This window comes from Notolabrus celidotus, chromosome 10, assembly GCF_009762535.1.
Source record: "Notolabrus celidotus isolate fNotCel1 chromosome 10, fNotCel1.pri, whole genome shotgun sequence".
Lineage (NCBI taxonomy): Eukaryota > Metazoa > Chordata > Actinopteri > Labriformes > Labridae > Notolabrus > Notolabrus celidotus.
In genome coordinates, this window is record NC_048281.1 from 13,740,338 (window position 1) to 13,766,082 (window position 25,745).

The 25,745-nt window shown below is 40.4% G+C and overlaps 1 protein-coding gene across 6 annotated transcripts; it reads left to right on the top strand.

Moving 5' to 3' along the window:
• The first annotated feature begins 687 nt into the window (after positions 1–687).
• mid1 (midline 1) lies at positions 688–24,132 on the top strand. Of its 6 annotated transcripts, none has more exons than XM_034694742.1 (11): positions 688–827; positions 7,132–7,853; positions 9,669–9,728; positions 14,859–14,954; positions 17,694–17,801; positions 20,173–20,321; positions 20,418–20,545; positions 21,186–21,329; positions 21,890–22,051; positions 22,139–22,346; positions 23,058–24,132. In XM_034694742.1, the coding sequence occupies exons 2-11, from the start codon at positions 7,188–7,190 to the stop codon at positions 23,404–23,406; spliced, it is 2,070 nt and encodes a 689-aa protein (XP_034550633.1). In that variant the 5' UTR covers positions 688–827; positions 7,132–7,187; the 3' UTR covers positions 23,407–24,132. The 6 variants fall into 6 exon arrangements, with proteins under 6 accessions (XP_034550633.1, XP_034550631.1, XP_034550636.1 ...); XM_034694740.1 differs by lacking the exon at positions 688–827 and adding an exon at positions 2,264–2,566; XM_034694743.1 differs by lacking the exon at positions 688–827 and adding an exon at positions 3,245–3,264.
• The last annotated feature ends 1,613 nt before the right edge of the window (positions 24,133–25,745 follow it).

The window sequence follows — 25,745 nt, forward strand, 5'->3', positions numbered from 1 at the left end:
GTATATGTTCCTGAATTTATAAGGTTTGTTGAGTCGACTGACAGCAGAACAAACCTTTAAATGGACCTTCATTTGTCCATGTTAGCATCAGCAATGGGCCATTGACTTGCACACAAAGTATCAGTTGCTCACTGTCCTTTCAGCAGCATTTGCTCATCATTGATTTCTGTGTTTGCTCATGCACTATTTCCTTCAGCTGTATTGAATTGTATTGAAAGCACTGTATCAAATGTCAGGCATGAATCACATTTCAAGCTGCAATAAATCAGACCACTAGGATGAATTCATAACAGGTTCAGATGATCCACGAATACGATTGATGTAACTTGTAAATGTCATCTTATGAAATATGCAAAGACCGAGAAAGAATGTGCAATAAAAAACTCTGACAGGTTTGTCAGTGGTGTGCAGCCCAGCTATGGGGATGATGTTTATTTGAGGATGACAAAAAAAGCTTTGTTGGGAGTTATGGCAGCACTCCATGCTCTGATAGCCCTGAGTGATAGAGCAAACCAGCACAAGTCCTTCCCCTTGCATCTGATTGGGCAGTGCAACAATTTGCAAGCCAGCTAAGTCTATGTGGGATAGGTAGAGTCCTCTGTGAGACGAGAGAAAAGGGTGGAAAGTTTCGATCCTCCTACTGGTTTTCAATAGGCTTAGAGGACAGGGTTAGAGGGTCAGAAACTCTCATAGAGCAACAGAGACGAGTCACTCCTCTCAAAGTTCACATCACTGCACTGGATCAGCTTTGGCACAGCCCAGCGTTGACTGACTGTAAAGGTGGCTTTTTCCTCTCTTGCCTGTTTATGGATGTAATCATGTGGCGGGTAAGTCAGAAGGTCACTCCTAACTCAGCCTGGATTTTGTGTTACTGCGCCTCTGCGTTTTTATACCAAAACATTGAGTCATGATTATGTTTCCAAGCCTGCAGGCAGGAATCTGTGCAAGTGTTGGGGTTGTTTGGCCTTGTTGTGCTCACAGATGCCTTCATGTTTTGATCCGTGGATAATACCAGAGAGTTAGAATGACTAAGATAGAGGGCCGAGGGGAATTTAGTGATTAAGAAGTGTCAAAGACAGTCGGAGTAGTCAAAGTAGATTTCCTGAGTCAAATCAGCTATTCACTGAACTCTGATAAATCCACAGTCTCTTTTTCTTTTCTTTTTTTGCATTAACTTGAATGCATTCCTTGCAACATTATTTATGTAGGTAGACTTTCTTTTTCTTTTTCTCGGCATCATCTTTCCCCAAACATCATAAAGTTTTTTATTACCTTGACTCAAACATAGGGAGCCTCTGTAGCCCAGAGGGAGATAAACCCAGCCTTTCATCCATAATCTGGTAGCCTTGTGACCTACAAAATACCATTTACTCCACTGATAAGATAAAGGATACACAGTTTTCTCCCCTGCCACATCCATATAAGCTCAGGCAATACATCTGGCCACAGTTTGTGACAGTCCTGCATACACACAGGAAGCTAATGAAGGGAAAAACTGGGACATCGCAGTTGGGCCTGCAGTTTCCCTTATTAATTAGTAACTTATCTCGTTCCTGCGAGGAGGAATGTTAGACATCTTCCCACCAGAGTGGGCTGCCTTTGATCGCCGGTGTGACAAATAGATATCAAGCTGTCACCATGGCAACACAGATGGAAGTCTTTATAAAGACATCATTACATTGGTTGAAAGTGAAGAGACAAATGTAGTTTTCAAGCTCTTTTGTTGCATGTACGCTAGTTACAAGAAGAAAGTTGTTGGTGATTAATATTTAAATCTAATGTTGCCTTTAACACTTTTTATACAGATATGTATCTAAAATATTAAATAAATAAATATGTTATTAAGATGTAGTGCAGCAGTATAAAACCAGAGATAGCCTGCTAGATAATAGTAGTTACACTTTACAGAGACAGTTAAATAGATAATTAATTAACCACGTTATCAAAAGGATGAGCACTATCAAGTTAATGTGTACATAATGAGAGTATGTTGTCGACAGGCATGCTCATAAGTGAAGGATTTTTAATGAATTAGTAAATACATAACAGTATTAGTAGTATAATTGGAGTTAATTCGATATTTAATCAACTTTAAATCACTTTGTTCCCCAATAACAACAGTTTAATATCTCAGTAATTCTATGGGAGAAAAGGTATAATTTAAAAAAGAGAAAGAAAGCTTGCTGTAGTTTTTGAATCAACCACACGATGTCGCTCTTTGACTGCTCAACCTCAAGCACTGTTTTTGCATGATTGTTATAAAGTGCTTGAACGCACCAGGTGAGACGGAAACATAGATTTAGAGCCTGTTGTTTGTGGTAATGTAAACGAAAGGAGTGCTTCTTCTCGATAGTTTGAGCTCGGGGAGATTACTTTTTCCCTAGGTGGACTTCTGAGCAGCAGCAGGCTGCATGCCTCATGCCTGGAAAGTCACAAGTTCCTGTGGTTGTGGAAAGGATACGGTGTTTTCCCGCGGATGCCACCTGCCAAGCCGCGCGCGCAGGGAGGAAATGAGAGTTTGGTGCAACTTCTGATGTTGACCACGATGACCTTTACAGCCCAGACAGTAAGCTGAGTGGAAAGAAAGAAAGAAAGAAAGAAAAGTGGCGAAGTAGCTGACATTAAGACCTCTATTTCCAGTTCTTAGTCTGTAAGAAACTCATTAGCCAAAAACATTAGGTACATTATCGATTTTTGGGCTATTTCCTCATTATGAAACATCCTGTTCACTCTGGGAGGAAGCACGAGCCTCTTAATTGAGAGTCATATGTTACTGTTAGCATTAGAGTGCACTGCAAAAATGCATAAGTTTCCACACTAATGCTGTTCGACAAATGTGATATAAATTCAGTAGTCTAAATGTTTAGATTTGTAATTAACTTTCCCTCCACTATCAGTTAAATAAGACTAATAATGGCTGGTGGTCAGGGCCTGGCCTCTTGCAGCTAATCTCAGTAATGTGTGCAGCTGCAGGTCAGGTAGATTTGTCAGTGTAATCAGCTGGCTCGTGCTGCTCCAGCTGTAAATCACATTAGGCCTGAGTGGGCCGCTGCTGAGCAGGCTGCTTTAGGGAGCAGCAACAGGCCACGCATTGGTCACAGCCACGCTGTGGAGACAGGATTACAGATAAATATGTTAGGTGTCTGCCCCAGGAAACAAGACAAGAGCAATCACACTCTCTCCTGGCTGCATACATGGGGAAAGAGCCATCATTAAAGGTGATAAAAGACCATAACCAAAAGGATTAGAACAGTGCTAAAGCAGGTAATTGTCTTCCTATGTGAGACACTGTAATTGTTTCATCTCTTAATGACCCATTACTTTAGAATCAAATAAAGCCCCAAATGTTATGTAGGTGGTTAAGTTTATCATTTGACAATGCAGCAAATAGTGAGTGCATGTGCCTCAACCCAGTTATATCTACTTATCCTCAACACTAAGCATCTGGAGTCATACTTGTGCAACGCATACGCTACAATTTAATATGAACGCATTTATTTACCCAGAGGAAATGTATGCAGATTTTCCCTAAAACCATTTACCCGTAGCAAACATGGCCGTTTGAGCCACGGATGGAATACTGATTCTAAGTTTTGTGATCTTTCTGAATAGGTTTTGCAAAAAGGGGGGGGGGGGGGGGGGGGGGGGGTGATGTAACTCTTCAGATTTTATTGTCAGAATCTCAATTGAGTGAGTATGAATGTCTGTGCTTGTCATGTGTCATGCTGTTTGCTTAAAGCTTCTTTTTTTTGCTTATACACACATGGACATTGGTTTGTCTTGACTGTGTTTTCATGATTTATTACTTAGTTATTTGGTCTATAGAATGTCAGATGATCAAAAGTGTGATCAAAGCCTGAAATGATGATCTTCAGATGTCTAGTTTTGTCCACAACCCACAGATAACTCAGTTTGTACTCATTTTACTGTCGCAGAGGGGACGAGAAACCAGAAAAACTAACCTCAGATTAGTTGGAAAGTGATTTCAAAGTTTTGGATTGCTTAAAGAGAGCCAATAATTTTCAAAATATTTTCTCTCACTCTTGTTATCTCCATTTCCTGGAAGTCCTCCTGCAAACCTCATGACTGTAAATTCCATCCCAGCTGGAGAGCGACTCTATTGAGGAAACCTGGGGAATTCTTGTCACATTCCCATGTGCATCTCCCGAGCAGTGTAGCCCACACCCACTGCTTTGTCTGAACTTTAGCTCGCCTTTAATATTTACTGTGTGTGCCTTCCTCTCGGAGAGGATAGCCGCTCCGGGGGACTCCTGTGAATGACAGGAGAATTGAAATGGAGCACAGCAGGGGTGTGTCTGGAGGTAGAGGCACATGGTTAGCAGATGGTACCTCGGTGATTCCCTCATGAAGGCCAACCGGGATGAGCTTGAATGTAGCAGGTGATGTTGTGGAAGTGTCTGTCTTCATTTGTGGTCCTGTCTGTCAGAGAGGAAGCTTAAGTGTCTTTCGGTGTCTGCTATCAAGAAGAAGAGTGGGGATTTCATAAGGTAGAGATAGCATTAAAGTCGTTTTTTGAGTTGTAGCACCCATGAGGCATATTAGGCATCACAAGCTGCTGTAGCCTGTGATGTAACTCACTTTTTCCACGTCACTTTGTTATTTTTTTGGCACTGAGGTAACCGCAACCCCATCCCAGGTTGCAGATGAGTCCAGCAGCCTCTCAGGCGGCCTCTCTGCTCCATCTTCAGCTTTTCTCTTTGAATCCCCGGTGGCATAGCTAAGAAAAGTTCCAATTCAAAGCTTTGTGTGGAGGGATGGCCACACAAGGAAACCTGAACCTGATCCTGATGCTTTGAATTTCTGAATGGGTAGGGCCGAGAGGACACTAACCTGCCTGTAAGGGCATGGGGCTGGGGCTCTGCACAGTTCCTCTGCCTCCGCTTGTTTTCTCTCTCTCCTGCTCTCTCTCTCACACACACACACACACACACACATACACACACACTCTTTTCACTCCCTCTTCTCCCAGTTACTGGCCAGCGCTCCAGCTGTAGGTGGAGCTGGCTTTCCTGGAATTGTCGGGCAACTTTTCCTGTTGTGCTTGCTACCTCTTGCTCAATCTTTCGCCTAATGACAGCTCTGCTGCAGGATTACTGGGGCTGTGAGGACTTGTGCCATCTGGATGCCCGTCTCTACAGCAATGCCTGGGTTTAATGGCTGGCTGGTGCAGTTGTTGTCATAAAAATGTTTCCATGATTTAGGTCAGAAGTTTTTTTGTTTTTTTCCTTCAGCAGAAATGTCTCGGCAGAGCAAAGTGGGGCGAAATCCATCGGTGGGTAAAGTAAACTGTGCATGAATGGGAGAGCTTTCAGGAGTGCGTAATGTACGTGGGACTGTAGCAGCAGTTTGTAGTGGCTCTTCGTCTTGGTGTTGTTTTACGCACTTTTTGTAACTCAAAACAAAGAGGATGACATCAGAAGAGTAGCGTCTGTGCTTGGTTTTCATGCGAACACATTCTGTCATGTTGTATTTTAGGACATAACCTGTTTGACCGGACTGGTGCGTGTACAGTCACCGCTGTATTCGAGCTGTAAGCCCTTACTAGAATGGCGTAGGGTGGTGTTGTTATAGTAAAACATGTCTAATAAAACGTATGCAAGTCATTTAGTCACCATTGTTTCGCTAGCTCATAGAAATAAGTGTGGCTTTAGGCTACTTACATGTTCATGTATCAGTTACAAATAATTGCCTGTGTTAAAAGAGTGTAGTGTCTGATATTTGAATGTAATCTACACATTTTCAGACTGACTGATATCATACCCACGTACCAAACAATTTGGATCATGATGCCTTAAGCCCACATTCTCAGGGGGTCATGTTTGATCCACTGTAACAGTTTTTAGTCACCTGCATTCTCTGCTTTGTCTGTGAAGAACAGAATACCCAAAGAAGCAAAGGTCCACAGATGCATCACAGTCACCGGAGACAAGTGCAACAATCGTCTCTTGTCTGGAACAGTGCAGTGGGACAGACGAGTGTCTGTGAAGATTTGAATAGAATAGAAAAGAACAAACCCAGGTCTGTAGCTCAGAGGTAATTGCTGTATCCTCGCAACTTCAAAAGAGCTACTTGTGGCCCCGACTGTCCTGATAATGAGCTTTTGCCTTCTTCACACATAATGAGTGGAGGTAGAGAGTTCACATCGAGAGACGCTGTGAAGCACAGTGTGTCCACTCGCAGCTGGGGTGTCCTACTGGCCAGGAACAAAGGCTCAGTGTCTGTGATAGTGTGGAGCCCCAGCCATCAGCAAGCAGGCCAATAGACTTCTGCTTGGCTGAGCTGTCAGTCCTCGCTGCCCTGTGGACTACAGTACAGAGTGGAACACATGGGGACAGGCTAGACTTGTCCTGTGCCAAATTAAAATGAGCCTCTTGAGTTGTAAGTCCGGACATACAGATCTCACAAAAGTCTGAAATATGTATGATGACACATGTTTTTGTTGAGCATCCTCACATTAGCTTGTTTCATTTGCTTTGTTCACATAATCAGACATCGCTTAGAAAACATTTACATGAAGGAATATTTATATTTATGTTGTTATAATCCGTGTGCAGCGAGAATCAAATGAAATTAAAGATGACGATGAATAATTTAGTTTTTATTATCATAAATTCTCCATAATGGGGGCAGAATATGCAATGATGTCTGTATTAATCACTATTATTTTACACTTCCTGTCTAAACACCGACTTGAAGACTGCCATGTTCGATTAAATTACATATTGTGAATGAATCTGCTTCTTATTCTTAGGATTAATCAGTTGCTCTGTTGAGTTCCATAAAGTAGTGAGTATTGTGTGCTTGGAAAAGGTTCCTAGAAACAACACTGAGGTCTCCAAATGCCTCCAAGAAGCCCAGATACAAAGACATTTGAAGTTTTTACACATAAGATAAAGCTGAAGTGCAGTTTACATACTAAAAGAGAGGTATGTTTGGTGCTTTAGCTTAAAAATAATAGCTTTCAAGCACTGCAGTAGTTGCTGTTAAACAAAAGAATCTCTATGTTGTTTGGATGTCATGTAACCGAACACTTACACTTATCTTCAAGATGTGTTTTCAACCTTTTGCAATTAGGACCATCCTTAATTTTTCTCGCTGTTGTCTCCACAGATAGCTAATCAGCTTCCCTGGATTTCGCAGACGACCCCTCTTTGTTTCGCCTGAAAATGGAAACACTGGAGTCGGAACTGACCTGCCCAATCTGCCTGGAGCTCTTTGAGGACCCACTGCTCTTGCCCTGCGCTCACAGCCTTTGTTTCAACTGTGCCCATCGCATCCTGGTCTCACACTGCACCCCCACCGAGCCAATTCAATCCATCAGCGCCTTCCAGTGCCCGACCTGTCGCTATGCCATCACTCTGAACCAGAGGGGCCTAGAGGGACTGAAACGCAACGTGACATTACAGAACATCATTGACCGCTACCAGAAGGCTTCTCTGAGCGGACCTAACTCTCCTAACGAGACCCGGCGTGAGCGAGCCGCCCCCGACAGAAGAGCCATGACAAATCCCACTGACCGGGTGCAGTGTCAGTTCTGTGAGCAGGACCCTCCACAGGACGCTGTGAAGACCTGCGTCACCTGCGAGGTGTCATACTGCGACGAGTGTCTCAAGGCCACCCACCCCAACAAGAAGCCTTTCACGGGCCATCGACTAATCGAGCCGCTGCTGGACTCCCATCTGCGAGGGCTCATGTGTCTGGAGCACGAAGAGGAGAAGGTCAACATGTACTGTGTGACAGACGAACAGTTGATCTGTGCTTTGTGTAAGCTGGTTGGCCGACACCGGGACCACCAAGTGGCAGCCCTCGGCGACCGCTTTGACAAACTGAAGGTAAGAAATTATCTGTAGTAGTGAGAGGAATGCTCCGAGATTTATGATGCACTGCACAAAACTCTCCCTGCTGGTTTTAGCTCACTGAAAGCTGATTATGACAATACCTACCTCTGCTCCCCTTACACAGAATCACAGACTGACAGGTTGTTAATGCAACGGTTACATTTTACTTTTAGAAAAATAACACATGAGTTTAGATTGCTTGATTTTCATGATGTAGTGCAACGTGTGGGCACTGAGAAATACGATGTTCTTCTTACGGAACTTAAGGAAAGTTGGAATTTAAAATGCATAATCAGCAACTTTCATTTACAATATTCAAACAAATACTAGAATTAATAAAGGATACCTTTAAAAAAACGCAGTATATCTGTCTTTATACTCAACAAGATCGCAGATCAAAGCTATTCATCTCACTTACTGCTGTATATCACTTTCAAATAATGAAAGGTAAAGTTGTAAACACTTAAAACTACATTTATTGATTCATGTTTTATTTGTTCTGGACACATCCGACTTGCAAAGACAGACTGAGAACAGTCATCCCATGCATGTATCGTAGTGTTTATAACGGATGCCACCCATCTCTGTTTGATACTGGACTTATTTTCCACAAAATACTATCAAACTTTAACCGTTTAATTTAGTTTGAAATAACATTAATGTTCAAAAATGTGCAAAATAACGTCACTGCTACATGTTAGTGCAGGTTTGTTGCATTGGTGTCTATTGTTCTGAAATGTAAAGCCTTTGTTATCTTCAAGCAAATCACAAAGTATACTGTTCTCTTCCTGCAATGAGAAACCTGAAACAACTTACCCGACATATGAAATTAGAGTTTCATAATATATGTGTCTATTGATGTACATTATTATTTATTACTGAAGGAATAACACAAAAAGTGGCATTCTGTGCAGCCAAAGCCTGATTTATGAAGCTTATTCTTCTGTTCCATGGACCTTCAATGAGCTACACCCTTACACTTGAAGACATGTTCTTTAATTACAATGAACATGGATCCATGTATCATGAACAGTTGCTAACGGACAAGATCTGCAGTTAAAAACATTCCTATCCAGAGTTTACATCCTCAGTGTGTGCTTGACTCTTAATTTCATCTTAATTCTGAGGAATGTAAACAAAAATAAAGAGAGCTGACCGCCTTACTGCGTCCCCTGAAACCAAATGTATCATAAGTCTTAACTAGATGAATATAAATGAGGTGAGTTAGAGCCTGTCTCACTCTTGGCTAGTTTTAGATATAATCGCTGCCCATGCAAGAAGCTTCTTTCACAGTTTTAGGTGGAGAAGGAGCCGCTCGTGTTCAGCTGATGGGGCTGATATAAATAAGGCATGAGGAGATGCTGAATAGAAAAGGTGGCCCTGCATCCTCGCCATCATAGACGTGTATCAGTTTCTTATATAAGAGCGAGATTTTTGACTTGGCAGCAGAGTGAAGGCCAAAAGAGTTGTTCTCCAGCAGCCTCATGGAGTCAATTTGAATGCAAAGTTCTCAGTTCATCCCTAAGTGTACTCCAACAATAGCACGGCATCCTCTGCATGAAATAAAAATGAAGCTCTTCTTTGTTTCCACTCCCAGTGTCCATGCATGACTCACAAAAAGCGAGGTTATGTGTGTGAGGGGGGGTGGGTTAAAGCATCACAAGAAACACTTGAAACCTTTGTGCCCGCTCCTTTTTCTTTCACAATGCTCGGTCACAGTGGAGCTGGGATGCATCATTTTTGGAAAGAAGGGTCAGAGGACCAGTCTTAACCTGTCTTCCTTTGTTTGATCATGCTGTCGTTGTGCAGAAATCTCCTGGCCACTTTCTCTGTGTGGGGCGTGATCGTTCACACCAGGAGGCCGACCAGGTGATCAGAAACATTTCTTTAAAATTACACATTCAGGAACAGATTTACTCTATGGAAGAAACAAGACCTATATGTGGCTTTTCAAAAGGTTTCATCCTTTAGAAAGCGACAGAATGAGTCGGTTTGTGCTTACATACAGACATAGCAACTTAGCCTTGGTAGAGTTCTGCATTATGCTTTCATTATTCAGTGTAGTCTATCGTCCTCTCTCTTTAAATACACACATTATCATAATGTTAATAGACAGAAGAGTGTTTGACTAGTGATGAATAGAGTCCTTGATCCTTTATCTCCCTTAAGCTGTACTAACAATGACCTGTTTTCTCTGCTGTATTACATCCTCAGCTGCCTGTAATTTAACAAAGGGCCTTATTCTACCGATTCATGTTTTTATTTGTTTTGGTATCTTGTTGACCGCACATTACACACGCTTAGCTGCATTGTTAGCAGCCTCATAGGAAACAGCAGTTCCCATCTCAGGGAGGGAGAGAGAGAGAGAGAGAGAGATTGTTTGCTTCTCGTGGCACGCAGGACAGGACCCAGGTGGCATGCAGCTGAGCTTGTTCATGGTCGTTGTGTTTTCCAAACATGTGTTTACAGTGCCTCGCAGTTCTCCGACATTCCCACACAAAGGAATACTTGTGACATGGGAAATTTGGAAGTGTGTGTTTGTGTGTGTGAGGATGTATAATGCAGCAATTTTGTCAGGCTGGTATCGGCAGTACCGGTACGTGATATGATCCAGATCCAGATCCAGTTTTGAGTCTGTTTTCAATTCTATCCTCCATTAGTTTTCTATGTGTTCATATTAAGGGTCAGATAAATGGTGTCCCAACTAGGATGGGACATGATTTTTCCGAATGCTCTAATATTCTCATAAAAAAAAAAAAACATATTAGAAATTAAATACTTAATACAAATATTATCTCATTTTAAAAGTACAATTTTACATTTTCATTGTTTTCACCGGTGTCTGGCTGTAATACCATATTCCCACCAGATGGTGGCCAAAGAGCGTCTTGAAGCTGTTAAACTGCATTATGCAGCTAACAGGAGAAGAAGAATGCTAACTGCATTTAATAGCAGAAGAAAAAGAAAACATTAGTCGCTGGAAATACTTGTTCATTTTACATACACATATTCACCGCAATTTCAAAGCTATTAAGATTACGAGTTTTTCATTATTAGAGGCACAGCTGACTTAATTGACAGATGGGAACACTGTAGCTGTTAGCGAGGAGGCTCAAAGCCCACCTCTTTACCTCACACTAGCTCGACAGAAGTTAGGTTGAGTTCAGCATTTCCAATATGGCGCCAACCAACGATTGGCCTCAAAACAGCACTTCAGAAATAGATGGGTGACGTACTAATAATTATACAGTCTATGCTGGAAATACGTGTGTAGTGGTGTGGGATTCAGAAACAGATAAAATTGCCTAAACTGAGCATGGCTGTAAAATGCAAATACACGCCACGTTGCTGTGTCACAGAAACACTGCGTCAAAACAGACGCTGCCAGTGCCCGCTACTAGCTAGGGATGGGTAATGACTTTCTAATATTTGTTTATTTCGTGTGATTTTGCTTAAGTTAAGAAAACATGGTCCAATAACTCATCACGGTGCAAATGCATGCACCAGTAGAAAAAATTGGAGCTATTCAGTTGTATCCAAACAGCTGATCGGCGTGTATCCGTGCTCATGAACACAGAAGAAAACCGGTCTGCGAGGTGCGAAATAGGAGGCCTCGTCCTCAGAGAAAATAGCCTAGCTTACCTGCCGGTCCTCTGGGAATTTTCTCATTAAAGGGGAAGAGCTCACCGGCACGCATTGTGGCTAGCAGGAGCTGTACCGTAACTCATACAACCCAACTTCAAAAAAACTGAAATATCCCTTTAAAGGGACAGTTGTGTGTTTGTGTGTGTGTGTGTGTGTGTGTGTGTGTGTGTGTGTGTGTGTGTGTGTGTGTGTGTGTCTGTGTGTGTCTGTGTGTGTCTGTGTGTGTCTGTGTGTGTGTCTGTGTGTGTGTGGGGGGGATTATTTGAATAATTGTTGAATAGATGCCAATGATTATCGAATAGTATTTTGGCTTGAAATGCCCATCCCTACTACTAGCAGCACTTTGTCCCGGTTCTGGTTAATGTGACCGCCACACAAACAGACCGTTAACAAGGCGGGTGTCTTGTGGAGTGTTTACTTTTACTGTCTATAAATGTTGTGTTAGATGCTGTTGGCTTAACTTGACGTTTCAAACCTGCTGTCAGAGCGCTCGATTACGAATAACCGCTGAATGAATGCCAGTGATTATCGAATAGTGCTTTGGCTTGAAATGCCCGCCTCTAGTCCCAACATGCAGTCTGTTAAAAGGAAATTAGCAGGTTGCCAGTTTTTCCACCTATAAACACTAAAAGGGATTTGATGTTTGAACTGGATTTGAGCTGAAAGGTTTTGAGCTGTTGGGGAAAAAAATTGGACAGAGATAACCACACTTAAAGCTCCTGTGAGCTGTTCTAAACTGGTTATGAGACAGACTGTAATTAATACTGATGCCTCTTTATGACCTACAGAAGCAAACAAGACCAACACTGTGAACACTGACTATTTATATGAACTTATTTCTACTGTCCCAAACTGCTGCCGATTCTCGAGCAGGAAGTCACAATGAGTAATACATTTCACTCTTAGAATAGAGTAGGATGAGATTTTTGGTTATAAAACAGTGCTGGCAAATAAAAACAGATAAAATGTATGACTGTGTCCAAGAGGTGCAAGAAAGTATGTTGGAGAAAAATTCATGTGACTTGTGTTTTAAGTCTCGAGTGTACGAGGGGAGGTAAGATGCTAATTTGCTTAAAAAATGACACAAAAATAAAGTATCAGTTAATACATCATGTGTGGAAGTAAACCTGTCCTAGTACCACCTATAAACTTGCATGGCAGTAACATATCACATTAGCTGTTCTTGAAACTAAAGATTAGTTCATAATACATTGGTTGGTCTTCCCTTTTTTGCACCGTATAAAGTAAGCACAGCAGAGACCCTCTGACCTGCACCTTCGTGCTGCAGGATCAGCATACAGGATTGCACTTCAGGGCTCTGTTGAACTATAAAGCTTCCCTCTTGTCTGTTAAACGACACAGCATAGTGACATGTTCCAGAAACACAACATAGCATGTTTTCAACAGACAGTATGTATGACAGGATGTTTGCATTGTTGCATTCAGACTGTCCTTGAAAGAACATCATATGAAATAAAAATATATAATGTTTTGTTTTTCCCTTATTCTGAAACTCCTGGGTTGTTATCTAGAAACCTACATTTAAACAGGTTTGGAACCTGCTCCCACTCCCACCTCGACTGACAAGTCTTTAAAAGGTCTTCTCCTCCGCCAACATTGTGACATGTCAGCACAGGAGAAGTACAGGTGTTATTATTATTAGCATTAAGGAGGCTCTGCTCTATTTATGCTTCTCTGTAAACCATAACAGTGTGACAGTGAGTCAACATACAGTCACTCATTAGTGAGGGAAAGTGGATTTCTGAGAATATCTGGGCTCCAGGAAACCACACAATTATACAGGATGTGTTCCTGACTCAGTGAAAGCTTCGACAGCCCAGCAGCAACCAAATATGCATGCTAGGGCCTGTGGTATTCAGACTCGAGTTACAAACCCTGACAAAGGATAAAATGTCTAATGTTGACACAGGATAAACTCCAGAGTCCTGACAGTGACCCGACAGGACTGTGGGAGGAAGGAAGAGAGATTGGCCAAAGCAAAGGTGTGGAACCAGAAGCATTCACATGCAAAAAGGAAGCTGCTTCTCTTTCCTCTCATCAGCTAGAAATGAAGCTCGGAAAGAGACGGCTAATGGAGAGAGCTGTCTAAACACACAGAGTGTAAATGTTGCAGGAGAAGCCAAATTTTAGACACCGTGAGAAAATACAGAACACTGAAATGTTCTCAGAGATGAACCTGTTTGTCTCTCACATTGTTCATCTTTTCCATTCGTCCACCCTCCTCCTGTAGCTTCATGTGACACTTTAAACTATAAAAATGATAGGAAAACTTTAAGATCATACATTTGGCTTTATTCAACATCAGTTTGATTAATATCTAATGTTTCATGCGTCCATTTTTAAAAGTTATGAACTCGGCTCCTCACCTGTACCTGCTGCTTGGTATCTGAAAAGGCTTTCACCACATTCTCTTCCATGTGAATTATTCATACTTGTAAGAGTGGTAAAATAAAGACTGTGTTATTTTAGTGCACAGGGATGACGCACCATCTTATAAAACTACAATGTGAAACATCTTTAAAAAAGGTCTGGAAGATCTCTACCCACTCTTTGATACTCGGCTTGGATCTTTATAGAGCCTTTGTTCTCTGTTTTCTTCTTTGGATTACTTTCAGAACGTTGTTTTTGATCAAGAGAACATTTTTGAAGATGCAAACTATTATTTTTTTTAAAGTTAAATAATTCTGGTATGTTTTCTTTCAACTAATAGAGAATAAATGTGTCTTGAATGCAACTCTAAATGTGATGTAAATGTCTCATACGTTAATTTATTAACATCAATTTTTCTAGTGTCAATTTTGGTGTGACTACACTTTTATTTCCTATTAGATAATTGATAGCACGCTCACATGTAATTACAGATTTATAGTCTTTAAGAAGAATAATAGTTTATATCAAAAGATATTTTGTGCTATGATGGTACACAATCATCTTCCTACCCAATTACAGTGTGAGATTAAGTTTGAAACATAAGCCTTTGATCTGACTCAGTGATTAACACAGCCGGGGTTTAGTCGTCCAAATCGTTGGCAGATGCTCTGCTAAGCTCCGCGGCCTCAGCAGGCAGTATGATGGGATCTCTGGCTCACAGGGAGGACCGGAGGGGCTCTGCACAGATCAGAGCCCCAAATGTGGACAGTCGTATCCAGAGGCGGCCTTGTGTGTCCTCTCCTGTGCCCATTGCACCGGAGCTAGATATGATCCTCATGTTCCCATTCACCTTACTCTCCTCCAGGATTCATTCGGCTGTTTACAGTTTGTTGTCAGAGGGGGGGGGGTTGTGGAGGTTTCAGTGTGTAATGGTATACTCATTTTCAATTTTTTTCTTCGCAGCAAGCCTTGGATTCCAACCTCAGCAGTCTAATCAAGAGGACCAGTGAGTTGGAAAGTCTGATGGGCAAACTTATCCAAACCTGCCAACATGTGGAGGTGAGGTTGTTTATCTGTCTGCTTTCAGGTGCCGGCTGCTCGCTGCTGCTGCTGCTTTTCATGGACAACAACTCACTGAATTATTAACGCAGTGATAAATTACTGTATCTGAGGGGTGACTTTTCATCATGTCAACAAGATTAAGTGCTCATTAGTCTATAGATCAATCATTTCTGTAATGTGCATTGACTGCTGCAAAAAGTGTATTTTCAGAGCACATTTCTGACAATAAATGATATGCATGAACTTGGAAATAAGCATACTATATGGAGTAGGCATTATGGGATCATTTGTTTTCTTTAAAGTGGGTTTGTATGAGGTACTTGTCAGTAGTAAGTGCATTACCCACAGGAGATCCCGGTCACCTGGGCCCCTTTGTTGAGAAACCAGCCAGTGAAGTGCCTCGGGTGCTAGGCTATACACTGCTGCAGAGGGGTCAATTTAACCAATTGTAGGTGAGTGATGCAGACTGCAACCATATGTGAGCCACTGGTATCCTCTCATTCAGAAAAGTCCCGAAGCACTGTTGTTACCAAGTCCCGCTCATGACAGCAGTGCCTCTCTGGGCTCTGTGCATGGGCTCACTGTTTACACACCTGCACCCTCAGGTAACTTCAGGAATCAGGGATCTCTCCTGCTCTGCATTCGGCACAAAAGTCCGGCCTACGCTCTGGTTCATAAAGATGTCCTCTTGTGTCCACAGTCACTGTCAAAATCACTCATCTTCTAGTTTGGTTGTATTTTTGTCTCTTTCAAAGCCTGTAGACCCAAATAGCTGATCAGGGTGCTGCAGGGTGAAAAGTTCTCATTATAGCTAACACTTACACCAAGTGAGGTTTCTTAAATTTTTGCTAAAGTACATTGAAAAACTGATCCTGTCTGTAGCAACTGATAGTTTAGCATCTGTGCCAGTTCTCCAGTAATATGAATTCTATATGTCAACGACACTCAGTTATATCTCTCAATTGACAGTAAAGACACAATTCAATTAAGCAACCTGCACATGTGTATTGCAGATATTGATAACTGGATGGCAACCAATTTCTTACAATTAAACTCAGAAAAATCTGAGATGATTATTATAGGTCCAGACTTGCACCAAAATAATATTTCAGCCCATCTTGATCCCATTCCATTTACTATAACTGACTCCTGTAGAAACCTTGGTATCATCTTTGACTCTCACCTCAATTTTGATAAAGACATAATTTCAGTTGTCCAATACTGCTTTTTTCAATTAAGAAAAAATCAGTCATTTTTTTCAATCAAAAACTTAGAAACAGTAATTCATGCTTTTATTTCATCCAGGTCAGATTTCTGCAATTCACTGTACTCCTGTCTCTCACAAAAGAACCTCAATAAACTTCAGCTGATCCAGAATGCCGCTGCCAGGAGAGAAGACATCACACCCATTTTAAAATCACTTCACTGGCTCCCAGTCCATTTTAGAATTTTCTTTAAAATGATGGTGTTAACTTTTAAAGCTTGTAGGGGGTCAGCTCTAGACTACATTGCTGAACTTCTGACCCTCTAAGAGCCTTCATGTAACCTCAGATCCTCCGGTAAGTCTGATAGGTTCCCGGATATGACCTGCCAGAGGATATCTAGGGAGCTAACACACTTCGTCTTTTAAGTCACATTTAAAAACTCACTATTTTAGAGTTGCTATTTACTTATTTTATCGTTTATTGCTTTGATGCTTGTTAAATACTTCTGTTGGATAATAATATGTTCTTAATTGCTGCCTAATGCCTTTTAGTTGTTTGTAAAGTGCTTTACAATTTGTCTTGAAAGGCGCTATAAAAATAAAGTTATTATTATTATTATTATTATTATTATTATTATTATTATTATTATTATTATTATTATTATCATCATCTGAACTAACAGGCCGAGCTGACCAGGATCTCCTGTGAGTTATACACCGACTGTCAACAAGTTCCTCATACAACCCTAAATTAAAAAAAAAAAAAACTATCCCTTTAGAGAGCACATCATATAAGGAACATGCTTTAATGTACCTATGTATAGTCATTATCTCTCCTGCCATGCATTTGGAGCAAACTCTTGGTTATTTTTTTATTTTTAAAGACAACAATCTATCTTGTTTTGGTTAATTGTAATGCACTGTAAATTGAATCGCAAAAAATGTTGGAAAAAAAACACAGAGAAATTAAATTGATGTGTCAAATTTGATTTATATTTCAATGCATGTAGTCGAACTCAACTGAATGCAAAACTGTGTGGTCTGCTGTTGTTTCAGGGGCATTTTAAACAATAACACCTCCAAACAAATAAGCAATGAAGCTGTCCTTTTTAAAATTTTATTACAATCCATTTGACCGTGACCCCTGACCTCTGCCGACCTAACCAGGTGAAAGCACAATCTACTGGACTGAAAACACACTTTTTTTTTTAATAGAATTATTGTTCCAAAAAATTAATTTTGTATTTGCAATATCACCTTATTGGTCCATTTAATAGAGGATTGATACTCATTCTGTGAACTGATACAATATTACCGTGCATATTATCACAGTATTGTGCAGTGTAAATCTTCAGCCCACCTTTACTGACTGCTTCTATGTCCTACCCAACATTGGGCAGCAGATTTATCCTCTAATGCTGTTTCCCTGCTACATGGCTTCTGCATAATATTAATCATGCTGTAAATAAATCACAAAACACTCCCCCTGATTGACTCTCTCTTATCTATACTCCTTCCTCTGTCCTGTCTAGGTTAATGCATCACGACAAGAAAACAAGCTGCTGGAGGAGTGCGACCTGCTGATTAATATCATACAGCAGAGGAGACAGATCATAGCTACCAAGATAAAGGAGGGGAAGGTATCGTTTATCACCTTCTGTGTCTTGATAACCTTTGTTTGTATGTTTATCACCTTGTGCATGTTGATAGCCTCGCCTCCTGGCACAGCTGACAAGCCGGCTTACATCTCAACACTCGAGCATGCTGGTTCTGTAAGAGTGCAGCAGTAACAAGTCACTGCTGCTGGGGCAAAGCCCTGTGTCTTAAAAATGTTCTTTTCTGAGGTGATCAGAGAAGGCAAACGTTCACATATTTATAGTAGAGGAAAAGAAAACATACACGTGACAAGACTCTGGTGGGCTAACTGAATCCACAACAATGTTCTTGGTATTATTGGCCTTTTGTCTTTTGTATCTGTTGCTAAAAGTTCCCCTGTAGACATCACATTCTTGAAATGCCTTTTCATCATGGTCATCATGGAGCTGTTTGGCAGTAATCAAAAACAAAATAACCTATGAGTCCCCTCGCCAGAACAACAACTCTGTCCTGAATCATGAGGTATTTCTGTGGAAATATATTTGTAAAACATAGAAATGAAATAAAGCACAGGCTACAGTGGCTGGGAAATGTAATACAGATTTACAAAGGATGAAACACTTTTATAAAGTTGGAGACAAATTTACATTTTGGAAACATTTTTAGACTTTACAAAACAAGATGACATTAACACAACACTTTTATCACAGCCATTTTTTTTTACATTTAATAAAAAATTTTTACAAAATCAGAAACACTTTTAAAAGCACTGAGACAATTTTACAAGCAACAACTTTTTTGTCAAGCCTGAACCAAAATTATTACAAATTACAAATGAGTGAGCGGTTTAAGGGTTTTCAAAATAAAAGACATCTGTAATATGAAAAAATGCAACAGCAGGAAATTAATATACATTTGATATTAAAGCTGTTGTTGGTAGGAATGGTGTAAAACGTTACTTTTTTTTTTTTGCTGGGTTTGGAGAAAAGGTCATAATGCCCATCAGTACTCATCGGTAAGTGGAGTAATCTGAGACTATTGCAAAATCTCTGTTTTCCAATGCCTTTGTATCAAGCAATGTTATTATTCCCCTTGTTCCCGTTATGACGGACCAATCATAGCCAATCTCCAATCCTCTGTCCTGATTGGTTAAGGGGCGGCCCTGCTACGTCCTCCGATTGGTTATGAGTCCGGCACTATCATGACTGCACACGCCGATCTGTGTGGGGGGCTAAGAGGAAATTTGGTTGGGAGGGATAGTGTTGACATTCAAAGTCCCTCTCTCTGAACAGATGTTTACTATGTGACTACCAACAGCAACTTCAACAACCCTCTTTCTACTAAAACATTTTGTTTCAGACTGATAAGAGAACACATCAGACTGTCCTGCCAATCACAGGTCATTCTGATGTGTCCTTTCAAAATAAAAGCCAAAAACGAAATTTGAAAAATAGTCAGAATTCTGTATATTTCAAAGTATAGATTATAAACAAAGAATCTCAGTTTCCACTCAGTAATTTTAATTCAGACTAATAGTGGAACACTATTCAGTGGGAACAAGGATTTTGTTCATAATCTCACTTTGAATTTATCTCAAATCATTGTAATATGCTAAATTTCCTATGGTTTTTATTTTGAAATTCCAAATCAGATATAGCTGTGATTGGCAGGAACACATTTTGAGGTGTTCTCTTATCAGTCTGAATCAAAATGTTTTAGTAGAAACAGGGTTGTTAATATCAAATGTATATTCATTTCCTACTGTTGCATTTTTTCATATTACAGATGTCTTTAATTTTGAAAATATTTATTTTGGCTCCTTATAAATTAATATCAAGGTTTTTAGATTTACGACATAAAGTCAAACCTGTTAGAAATGCCACGCCCATACATTGGATGGGTGTCGTATCCCCTCCTCTTCAATCACCTCCCTTCCTTGTCCCATGTTATCTGCCAGGAGAGTGGCAGTGACATGCTGAGACATGCTCAGTGCCAGTATGACACCAGATCTGCTTCCTGTGATGTCCCTCTGTGCAGGATGTCTCTGTCCCTCCTCACCTCGGACCTTGTGTCAGATTCTGGTCTCAGCCAATAAGTCAATGAGTCACCGATGTGGAATCAGAGGGTTATGTTACTATGGCACGGTTGTGGTGCATGTTTCATAAACACACTGCTTCGGCCAGCACAGTTTATGGAGCAGGTTGAAGCTCACACTTTTGTATTTATTACACCACTGAAAAATCTTATTGTGAAAGGTGGAAATCAAATTTAGTGCAGCAGGATTTTCTAATCAGCACGGCATAATGAAATCTAACATCTGGCCTGTTTGTGCCCCATACAGTAGGCAGTACTTAGGCAGGTTATTTACCAAGCTTTTCATCCATCAACATGTCTCTGTTTTTTCTCTATGTCCAGACTGTGCGGCTGAGGAAACTAGCCCAGCAGATCGGCAGCTGCAAACAGTGCATTGAGAGGTCCTCATCACTCATCACTCAGGCTGACCTAACTCTTAAAGAGAGTGATCACACCCGCTTCCTCCAGAACGCTAAAAGCATCTGTGAGAGGTGATTGAATAAAAACGAGCTTAGAAAAAAGAAAGAAAAATAACAGATCTGGAACATAAAACTGTCAGCATCTCATTATGTTCTTCTTTTTCTCAGAGTTTCAATGGCAACAGCATCATCCCAAATCCTATTACCAGAAATCAACCTGAATGACACCTTCGATACTTTCGCTTTGGACTTCTCACGGGAGAAGAAAATGCTGGAAAGCTTGGATTACCTCACAGGTGAGTGAGGTCTGGCAAGTGAAACACACAGTGTTTTATTCCAAGGCATAAAGCCAATAAATGAAAGTGATAAATTCCTCCCTCTTTCAATATCAAGCACACCTCAATATTTGGCAGTTTTTTTTACCAACATCCTGATATTTTTAATGATTTGTTGGGGTCTTTAGCTTACTACTACTTTTACGGATATCCTCAATTTAACCCTTGGTTACAAATTCTACCTCCAGGCTGTTGCATGAATAGAAACAATGATTTTATGCATTAACTTGTTAGTGACAGAAAACTCAAATCTCACAAATGTTTCACCACAGAGGCGCTTTATTTCCCTCTAATTGAAACAGGTTTGATTGTTTATTTTCAGCGCCTGTTGTGCAGGGTGAATTAAACCCTGCATGGGGGCTGGAGCTCTAATAGCTGGAGGAACTGCTCCCCGCTTTAATTACACCAGTCAGAATAGAAACACAAAAGAATGATGCTTTTTGTCATTATCCTTTCTGTGTGCTTTTTTTAAATTTGTGGTCTCTGCAACATATTGCACATTTTGGTTGTCTTTCTGTTTTTGTTTTTGTGCGGAATAGAATCCACTTATCTTTTCATTACTGGCTTGGAACAACATTTTTCTTTTGTTTTCCAATTGCAGCACCAAATCCACCCATAATCCGTGAGGAATTATGTACAGCTTCGTATGACACAATCACAGTCCACTGGACATCAGATGATGAATTCTGTGTGGTATCATATGAACTTCAGTATGCCATCTTCACCAGCCACTCCAACGTTGTCAGTAAGTCTATATGCAGCTCTCTGGCAGCAAATTGTTTGTGGTGGGAAACATGACAATGACAGGGGGATTTTGGAGGGATTTCGCTGAAGGACTTAAAATTGTTTGGAGGCTGTGTTACAATATCCAAACATAATATTGCATTGTAACAGCAAGAGTGGGGGGCTTTGTCCAGGCTCTTATGGGTAATGAGATGTTACCGAAATACACTGCAATTTCTGCAGAGTCCAGGAGGGGAATAAGGGGAAAAAATAACAGCTCAGTCAGAGTAGATTTACATCCAGATGCGCATCATGAGCTCGATATTGTCTTTGAGTTGGAATGAGCAACAGACTGCTGGAATTGATTGCGCTAACAAGGTCACAACATGCTCAATCAGGCAATTTATGCTCATCTGCCTCAGTGCTGAAACACATTAGGATGGGAGGTAATGCAGCTATATTTGAGGAGCCAAAACTAGAAGCTATATGTCTCACTTTTTGGGTTCAAACAACAAAATAAGGACTTACTGACCAATCTTTTTTTATGATATTTTTCATTGACCCTCTTCGTGCGGGCTGCAGGTTTGTGTAACTCCGCTGATAGCTGGATGATTGTACCAAACATCAAACAAAACCACTACACTGTGCATGGCCTCCAGTGTGGCACAAAGTATATCTTCATAGTGAAGGCCATAAACCAGGCTGGAAACCGCAGCAGTGAACCAGGGAAGCTCAAGACCAACAGTAAGTGAAGTTAATGCAGCTGTGCCAAATTCATTAGATCTTTCATCAACCATGAGGATTCTAATGCATTTTACATTTTTCTTTAAGGTCAACCCTTCAAGCTGGACCCAAAGTCAGCTCACAGGAAGCTGAGGGTGTCACATGACAACCTGACAGTGGAGAGGGACGAGACATCATCCAAGAAGAGCCATAGTCAGGATCGCTTCTCAAGCCACAGCAGCTACGGTGTCACAGGAAACGTCTACATCGACAGCGGACGCCATTACTGGGAGGCTCTGATTGGAGGAAGCACATGGTAAAAGCATTGACCTGTTAGTAGCTGTCGGGAAGTCATTGTTTGTCTGCCATACACGCCAATACTTTGATCAAAACTTAGACATCTGTATGGATTTATTTATCTCAGATGTAATTATAATAAGATGCAGCTTCTTTGCAATGAAGCCTCATGTTCGGTGCAGAGCCAGATTTGCTTTGTTACATTAGAAGTACATGTTACATTACAGTAGTTCAGGTCAAAAAAATGTATAATGTCAAAAATGTCTGCTAAAGCAACCTAATTCAAAACAACTTCATGTTTTAATTTTGTTCAGAGCTTCATTTCAGTTGTTGCCAAGCTGTCATCTCTGATAGACATTTTTTTTCTATGTATATTCTTGTACTGTACACCTTTTTGTTTGCTGCTGTAACTCCATGAATTTCCCCATTGTGGGAGGAATAAAGGAGTATCTTATCTTATCTTATCTTATCTTATATTGTTATGCTTACTCACTGAACTAAGATAGTGAACATGGCAAACATAGTACCTGCCAAACATCCGGATGCTGAAATTGCCATTTGAGCATATTGACATATTAATATATGAGCTTTACCTTCAGCAATGCTGTGCCCTGAGAACATCACAGCCTCTAGCAGGCTTGTTTATATTCCTCACAACAATGCTTCAGGTCCACTAAGCTAGAAATGTACTCGTATTGAATAACTTTCTCTATTTTCTTCTGGCATGCAGGTTTGCTGTCGGCATTGCATACAAATCAGCACCAAAGCACGAGTGGGTTGGCAAAAACTCCGCCTCCTGGGTACTGTCTCGGTGCAACAACTCATGGGTTGTGCGTCACAACTGTAAGGAGATGCCCATCGAGCCGTCACCCCACCTGAGGAGGCTCGGGGTATTGTTGGACTACGACACTGGATCTCTCTCTTTCTACGACGCCGTCGGCTCCCAGCATTTGTACACATTTGACATCGCCTTTGCTCAGCCTGTGTGCCCTGTGTTTAACGTGTGGAACAGATGTTTAACAGTCCTCACTGGACTGCCAATCCCGGATCACTTAGAGGGGACAGACTTCAATGACTGAAAAAACCTGTCCGGATGGATTTTTTTTTGAGTACCCAAAAAGAGACCTGACTGCCTGCACCTGATTAACTGTGATGCCTATTTACTGTTGACAAAATAAAAACAGTAACCAAACAAGATGCACTTAATAACCCAGGATTACATTCCTAATCAGCCTTTTGTTGAAATTAATTATTTAAGACATTATTTTTAAGCATCTAAAGATGTTTTTTTTGCTTTGCACATTAATGTACATTACACTGCTGGTGGGTTTTGAGGGTGTGCTTAAATTTTACACAAATGAAAATATTTTTGAATGGGCTTCAGATCCTGTATGTTTTCATTCCTGTGTTTTTCAGGTTGCAAGTGAAAAGCAATATGATTGACTGTTGTTTTTATGGAAGGTTGAATTAAAGGCTACTTTTTAGCGTAAGGTTTTTGAAAGATTTTTTCTTAAGTGAACGCACTTTGAACTGTTGTCACTATAGAAAGTGCACTAAGCCACTTACCATGTACCATAGTGCAACGTTTCCTTGTCATTGTTTTGGATGGAGAAGTCACTTAAATAGGTCATATAACAGTAGTTGATAGCAGCTTCACATGTAATGTGAAATCAATTCAGAAAGTTGCAAATATTTATTTTTTGTAAATGTTTCATTGTATCTTCCTAATTTTCATTCTAGCTCCTCATAACAGTTTTCACAGTTTAGTTCCTGTCAGACAAAATAAAAGTGGCATCCTTTGATTATCTGCGTGATTTGTCTTGATTGTTTAGACATACTGTGTTCTTTGTGTGTGTGTTGGTGTAATAATAATTTGACACAATGTGCACTTGTTTACACTCATTTATACTTGATGTCTAATTAAAGCTTGAACAAGCTTTCACAACACCCCAGTGAAAAGAAAACATGACCTCCATAGAGAAAAGTGTCAGTCCTGCTTTACAGGACAGACCCTGACCCACTCAGAGCCAAAATACAGCTCCTGACAAGATTTGCTCTGACATCTCTTTTTGTTCGGAAGTAACGTGGCTTGAATTCTGCAGCATCTCCTTTCAACTAAAGTAGACAGGAGCAAAAGCAAAAAAAAAAAACTCTGAACTCTTTGTGACCTTACCAACGAGACACCCTGCAGGAAAAGCTGTAATTCGTGAACTCTACCTCCTGCGTGCACTGTCACCAGGTCTTTTGAGGATTTTGAGATGTGTGGAGAAAGGATGGAGGCTACTTGTGCCTTTTTGAGTATGGTTTTGTAAAAAGACTAAAAGTAAAATTTTCTGTATGATCAGGTAATAAGTTATTTTGCTAGTACAAGGATTAATTTGGGTGCTTTCCTAAGACTACCGAAACACTGTGCAAGCCAAGATTTAACTTTTGTTTTTCTTTACACATAAAGTACATGTTATAGAAATGATTTGGTTACTAATGTTTTTCATAAGACACAAGACAATCCATCATGAATGGTTTGCAATTATTCCAACACTGCAACACATGAAAACAAACAAAAAATCAAACAATACTTTAATTTTTTTCTCTATCTTTGTCGAAAATCTGGTGGCAAATACAAAATCTTTACACAGATGTTCTTCTTTTTTAATTGAAAAAGTACAGCTACAATTATAAAGGTGTTAGCAGACAATTTGAGATGTGAATACAACACTAACAATAACTCTGATCAAGGGCTTTACTTCAAGTGAGCGCTTTAAAAAGATGAAATAAATTGAGGACATAATGAAAAAGAAAGAAAAGAAAATCTTGGTTTGAACTATTAATAATACGCCCCTGGGCTCCACCTGCTGGATTTATATTTCTGTGATAAATGATTAAGCTGCCTGAGGCCATATCTGTCCCACCCATAAATTTCATCTATCAGGGTAGTCTATTTCTCTTGTGCTGTTGGCTTTATATTTATTATGATATGGGCACAGCTGCCAACCAGGGGCTTTCCAAGGCCGCTAGAGTTCAAGCAAATACTAAATAAATTGCACCTGGGCTGGAACAACTGCAATCAGAAGACTTATATGAGGTGAGTACCATATTGAGATAATGTCGGAAGTTATGATAAATAAGGTACATGAAATATTGTTTTACAGTGTCCACCCATGAAAGCAAGTACATATTGGTTTTCTCTTGATCTCAACTTATTTTCCTTGATATCTTCAGAGATAAAATCTCGATATAAAACTATTCAAAAGTCTGTGCTGTGCTTTTTTAACTTTTGGGATTCAAGCTAATAATCATATCACATAAAGTAATTTTTTGCAGCATCACTCTGAAAAGTATTCCAACAGAAATATCCTAGGTGAAACGTAAAAATAAAGGAGATAAGACTTCACTTAGCACTGTAACTGCCCCTTGAGGG

Bases quoted from the DNA above. Each gene is read 5' to 3' on its own strand.
- mid1 (XM_034694742.1), top strand. From the start codon at position 7,188: ATGGAAACACTGGAGTCGGAACTGACCTGCCCAATCTGCCTGGAGCTC. The intron at 7,854-9,668 runs GTAAGAAATTAT...GTCGTTGTGCAG, and splicing joins ACCGCTTTGACAAACTGAAG to AAATCTCCTGGCCACTTTCT. The intron at 22,347-23,057 runs GTAAAAGCATTG...TCTGGCATGCAG, and splicing joins CTGATTGGAGGAAGCACATG to GTTTGCTGTCGGCATTGCAT.